The 6000-nt window shown below is 43.1% G+C and overlaps 1 protein-coding gene across 1 annotated transcript in view; it reads right to left on the reverse strand.

The window, feature by feature from the left end:
- The window catches only part of LOC147426235 (Actin-like ATPase superfamily protein), a 28479-nt gene extending 24544 nt beyond the window's left edge, over positions 1-3935 (reverse strand). Inside the window, exons 1-3 of the mRNA XM_086498093.1 lie at positions 3456-3935; positions 3122-3256; positions 2835-2990 (exon numbers count right to left, since the gene is read on the reverse strand). Of these exons, the coding sequence (XP_086354219.1) occupies positions 2835-2990; positions 3122-3256; positions 3456-3866 (702 nt within the window). The 5' untranslated portion in view covers positions 3867-3935. The remainder of the gene's footprint in view (positions 1-2834; positions 2991-3121; positions 3257-3455) is intronic.
- Between the last annotated feature and the right edge of the window lie 2065 nt (positions 3936-6000).

Consider the following 6000-nt stretch of genomic DNA (forward strand, 5'->3'; position numbering starts at 1 on the left):
AGCAGAGAAATCAACCGCGCTCTGATACCACTGTAACAAACTTGGACACCCCAAGTCAAGATTCTACCATGACACAGCAGAGATTCATTTCAACACAGTTCACAAAAGACGACACGGCCCATTCCGTGCCAAGAGTTATTGGCCCCAAAGACTAGTGCCCCTTTCGGTATTTCTTTGTATAATAATCTGAGTGCAAAGTACAAGAGCCCGCGGGTGCTCACTCTCGGTCTCTACGTCCAGATGCCCAAAGAAGTGAGCCCCAAAGGCTTATTTATTCTTACAAGGGATGCCCAAAAGCATAGCCCCAAAAGTTAAACTCAAAAGCAATGGCTCCCAAAAGCATTGGTTAAAATTCTGTCATCCAAAAGCAGCCAACGCCAATTGCGGAGATCCGTACGTACTGCCACGTCAACAAACAAGCGCGTTTTGCAAAATTCTGCCACGTCAACAATCAACGCAAATTGCAGGCGTTTGTTCAGATCAGTACACCTGGCCACGTCAGCCTGTAGACACATTTCACGAGATCAGTAGCAGGGTGTTTATGTGTCCCCGGGCCTGCTACGTCACCAGTTTGTGACATCATCCGAAGATGGTTCCGAGCGGTTCGTATATCCATTCGTACTCGTGGATCAGCCAACAAGAAATAAAGAGCCTTTTGAATTTCAACCACTTGATTGGAGCTTCCTTCCTCAGAAGATGAGCAGACCACCATGTTCGAGCCTTTCATTTAAGAAAAGAAGCAACCCTCCTAATCTTGGAGTGCTCGGAGTAATGGAGGAGAGAAGGCTATGTCAAACTGTTGGATGAAGGCCAAAGCCCTCGAAGCATCTCGGAACCCAAAAAAGGATTCAAATTTAATCAATTGTCCACCTTCTTTGAATTCTTTTGCTTTCTTGCTTTTGTCTTCGAGAAGTCATATTGGTTGGCTCTGTAAAAATGCTTCTTCTTTGCATAAAACATATGGTCATCAGAGTCCGAACTATCAGAGAATGACTCCTCTGTAGAACTATCAGAAACCGGGCAAAATCTGGGTTTCTTTGCCTTTTTCTTACCCTTTCCAAGCTTTGCTTTTTGCTTCGCTTTTTGCCTTTTCTGTCCTCCTCACTCGAGTAAGAAGAGCTAGAAGAACTGTCAGAAGAAGAGGAAGAAGAAGAACTAGGTAGTCCTTCAAAGCGTACATGATTCTTCTGATTTATTTTAGATGCAAAAGAAGATTGACGGCCCAAATAACTAGGGTAGTCAGTCCCCTTCTCACTTGCTTTTTGGATTGATTGTTCGCGTCCAAAAGATGACTAATCTAAGTCTGAACCACCTCCTGTAGTTCTTGTTCTGTGAAAATCCTCGAAGAAGGAGGTTTCTTGATTACCGGTTTGATGGGTGGTTCGGTGGTTTTCTGCCACTAAGTGTGCACTTCAACGATAGATTGCTGAGACAAAAAATTTGCAAATTGAGGGTCCTTCGCAAATTTAATCATCTACTTCGTGCACTTGTCAACCTGTTGTCGACGTTCCATCTCTTGAAGTTCGTACTGGGTAGGCCGAGGTGGCACGTACTCTTCCTCTGTTAATTCGGTTGAATCTTCTTTGTGCTCTCCTCCCGCATCAACAGATGCAAAAGAAGTCGACCGATTCCTGTTGAAATCGATAACCGTCGCGAAAAAAGGATCTGATTTCCCAATAGAAGAGAAATCGGCCACGCTCTGATACCACTGTAACAAACTTGGACACCCCAAGTCAAGATTCTACTGCGACACAGCAAAGATTCACTTCAAAACAGTTCACAAAAGACGACACGGCCCGGCGTAGTTCCGCACCAAGAGGTATTGGCCCCAAAGACTGGCGCCCCTTTCGGTATTTCTTTTTATATTAATCTGTGTGCAAAGTACAAGAGCCCACGGGTGCTCAATCTCGGTCTCTGCGTCCATATGCTTAGAGAAGTGAGCCCCAAAGGCTTATTTATTCTTACAAGGGATGCCCAAAAGCATAGCCCCAAAAGTTAAACTCAAAAGCTTTTAAAAATAAAGCAAACTGTCTGAAAAGCTTTCAACGCTAATTCAGCCAGCCAAAAGAAGCAGCGTAAATTCCGGAAATCCGTACATGTCAGCGCTTTTTACGGAACGTCCGTAGATTGCCACGTCAGCTTGTCAACGGATTTTGCGGAGATCTGTACGGCACTACCATGTCAGCCTGTCGGCGCGGGAGTCTACCAACAATGTGTGTGTCTCTAAGGGCCTGCCACGTCACCAGTTTGTGACATTGCCACCATGTCACTTGCACCACTATAGCACACAATAGCTGTTGATTGAAGATTCGAGCATCTTAGTACTTTAAAAAAAATTAAAGATTCCAATAACTCCTTTCATGAGCCATGCATGAAAAACTAAAAGAAGCCAGCAAACAAGGGATGAGTAAAACAAAACCAAGGTAAAAGACGCGAACCAAAGGGTGGAAGGAGACAAAATGTGTTAGAGCCCGTTCACAAACTGGCATATAAAACCACAATAATATTATACAGTGTGATGTCCCCAAACCTAACGTCCAAATGGCACATACAATGCCTAGCATCTGCACAGTTTACCTTTTAGTCTGAAAGGCAAACTGAAGGTTTTCTTAAATCAACAATGTAGAAGAGGATCACATGAGGTAACTCTCATCACAGTACTAGACAAACTTCTTTCTTGACTATGTATGGCTATTGGAGGTTGAGACAGATTTGGAAGCAAATTTGTTTTGACATGTGTGACATAAATCAGCTTCTCACGATGAGTCTCCTAGCTTATGTATCTCCAAGAGATTCTTGATCAACCATCTCAATGCAGTAAACCAAAATAGTACCTGCAAACTGAAGCAGAGATCTGCATCAGTACACTCATTTGTTGCCAGCTGCTGAACTGCAGCAGCTTCTATAAAGCTTAGTATTCCACTGAATGACACATCCATGCCCTTGACAACATATGGGAGCTCAATGAACTTCTTTCCCTTCTTTGCTATCTAGTTACCTTGAAAAAAAAAAAATCAAATCAAGCATTGCTCTTTACCTAGGCCCACAAGCAGCAAAGCTTTTCTTGCTAAGCCAATCCAAAATTATGCCCTAGTTAAAGGGACTGCTCCCAAATACTCACCTGCTCTATGTTGTAGCCAGGGCTTGGGTCATTGGATATCTTTAGTACCCTTGCAAAACGATCGAGGCAATTCCCGACAGCAATGTCAATTGTCTCCCCAAATATCCTGTATTTCCCTTCACTGTATGCAATCACCTATAAAGTTGCAACATAAAGTGATACGTTAGCAAAAATATCACCAACAAAAGTCAATCCATAAACACTATTCTGTTAAAGTGCCGAAAGACATTTCGAGTAGCTGTCAGAATGCTGTAAGCATTATGTATGTTTTCAAGTTTCTTAATCTGTGTGAGAATCAAAACAAATTCTACACAAACGGCAAGCCCTTTCGAACCTGGGTATTTCCACCACTAACATAAAGAACCACAGGATCAACAGCTCCAGTGACGACACGGCCCATCTCGATGTGAGCCACACAATGATTGACTGCAACAATGGGTTTGTTCCAGAGAAGCGAAAGAATGCGCACAACGACTGCACCGGCCTGAAGGGGGGCGCCCATGCCTGGCCCACGAGTGTAGCAGAGGCAGTCTATTTGGTCCGGGGTAACGCCAGCTTCTTTCAGGGCGGCGTGTACTAGAGGTAATATGTGCTGCTGATGGTGGAGGGCTGTCTCCCGCGGCAGGAAACCATGGCCAGGAGGGGTGATATAGGTGTGTCGTGGGTTTGCCAGAATGGAGCCATCCAAGCTCACAATGCCCACCCCGATCTTGTTCGCAGAGCCCTCGATGCCTAGGGCTAGCATGCCTGGCGTCGACTGTGGTACTCGAGTCAAAATCAGAGTTCGCGCCTTCCGCAATTTGCAAAATTAGTAACTGGAAAATGCAAGGCTGCAGACTCGTCCAAACAACTTTGTTGATATGGTTTATATTGCGACACGTGGCACTGGAAAACAGTCTCCTTAATATATAGTATAGATATAGATTGAGGTGTTAATGCAGTGCCAATCAAAAAACGATTTATTTACATATAGTAGATGGTAGTGTAGAGAATTGCAAAAATTAACTTGGACTATTAAACCAATCATTGAGGAAGCGTCTCTCTCAAGTGTGCAAGCTAGAGAACATTGTTTTGTCAAGCTACAAGAAAACCCTCTGAGTAGTTAAACTTTTTGTTATGCAATGAGGAAATGACAGAAACTACAGACTTTATATAGTGCACAAAAGTGTCATACAAAAGTATGGTGGAGAGTCGGCAGTGTCTCCCAAAAATTATAAGGAACGGAGACCGTACCCTGCTTGGTAGACTAGTTGTGCGGTCTGAGTGAACGCAAATTCATGAAGATATGGACACTAATGATGAGCTTTTACGACTTGTTGACACAGAGGTTTGTCTTTCAGTTTGTAGACGCTCTTATTGTCGATTGCTCCCATTTTTATGGATTGCTCTAGCCAACTCATTCTTTAGCTTGTAAATGGGAAGGCTTTGTTTTTGCTCTTTATAATGATAGCTTTGATCGCTAGCCAAATGTGGTTGCTTTACCAAATTCATCCTTCTTCCACTCTCATAGAGAGTCGTATACCACAAAGCTCCTGTGCGACATGCCGCTCTCCTATTTTTGGTATGGGCTTTCCAAGGACAGTTCTAATCCTTTGGGATGGAATCAAGCACGGTCTTTTGCTATTGCTCTCGTATACATAACTCTTTAGCTAGAGCAGATTTTGTCATTATAACTCTCTGGAATGAAGCATTTGAATTTCTTATGATTTTCACAGGTGCCACATCAATCGAGTACCTTGTTTGCCCTCTAAAGACAGTTGGTTCATCCTCATTGAGCTCAATTTTCAAGCTCCTCTTTAGGGTCCTTCGTCTTGATACAAGATTCCAAATCCAGCAGCATCATAATTGGGGTAGTCCCTCACATCCTAGACTCCTGACGTTATTAGTTGCTTACCTTCCTAGCTCTCGAGCGAACTCTTTCTCTTTAGTGGTTGCTTAGAAGAGCCATTTTCATCATCCTCTATGATGATGATCCTAGAGAGCCTTTTAGAAGATCTTGCCTTGTCTTTTAGTCCACATCTCTCATGGAAAGGCTAGTGGCATTCCTAGTCATGGAAACAACATTAACCCATATCTCTTTATCACAACACCTTTTGCATCAGCAATCATGCACAATCGCTTCCTTTTGATCACGAATGATTGTAAGATGCACAAAGCAGCCATGATCCGTGAGACATGAAACCCTACTTTGATAAACATTGAATGGCTCAAGTTCTTGTGGTTGATGCCCTTTTGAAGAGTTAGGGTTTCTATCATCTCGATCCCTCTTGCTCAGATCTTTTCATTCATCATCGTTGTCACTACCCAACACATGCATTGTATCTATCGCTACAATCATCATGCTCTCTATGAGTCCTTTGATCACCTTCCTTGTGGCTATAATCCCTTCCATATTCATCCTCTTGGTCATGGTCCAATTGTTCGTTTGTCTTTCAGACACCGATCATGTCTATTGCTCATGTATTAGCAATCATATAACGTGTGGCATTTTGCTACACGTGCACAATCCCTTCCTTTCAATCATGAAAGCCTACTAGCTCCATAAAGCAATCATGCTCCTTGTCACATGAAACCCTACCTTGATAAACATTGAATGGCTCGAGTTCTTGTGGTTGATGTCCTTTTGAAGAGGAAGGGTTTCTATCATTTTGATCCCTCCTACTCTATTCTATGCCTCTAGCATTGTCTTCACTACCAACACATTCAGTTTATCTATCCTTGCGATCATGATGCTCTTCGTGCGTCCTTGGATCACCACATCCTTGTGGCGATGATCCATTATATATTCATCCTCTCTCTCATAGTCTCTTCATCTTTCATTGCTTCTCTAATGTTGATCATGTATCCCCCCATCTCCATCATCACGTCGATCATGTCTT

Source organism: Adiantum capillus-veneris, chromosome 24 (genome assembly GCF_014529385.1).
Source record: "Adiantum capillus-veneris isolate H3 chromosome 24, ASM1452938v2, whole genome shotgun sequence".
In the NCBI taxonomy this organism is placed as follows: domain Eukaryota; kingdom Viridiplantae; phylum Streptophyta; class Polypodiopsida; order Polypodiales; family Pteridaceae; genus Adiantum; species Adiantum capillus-veneris.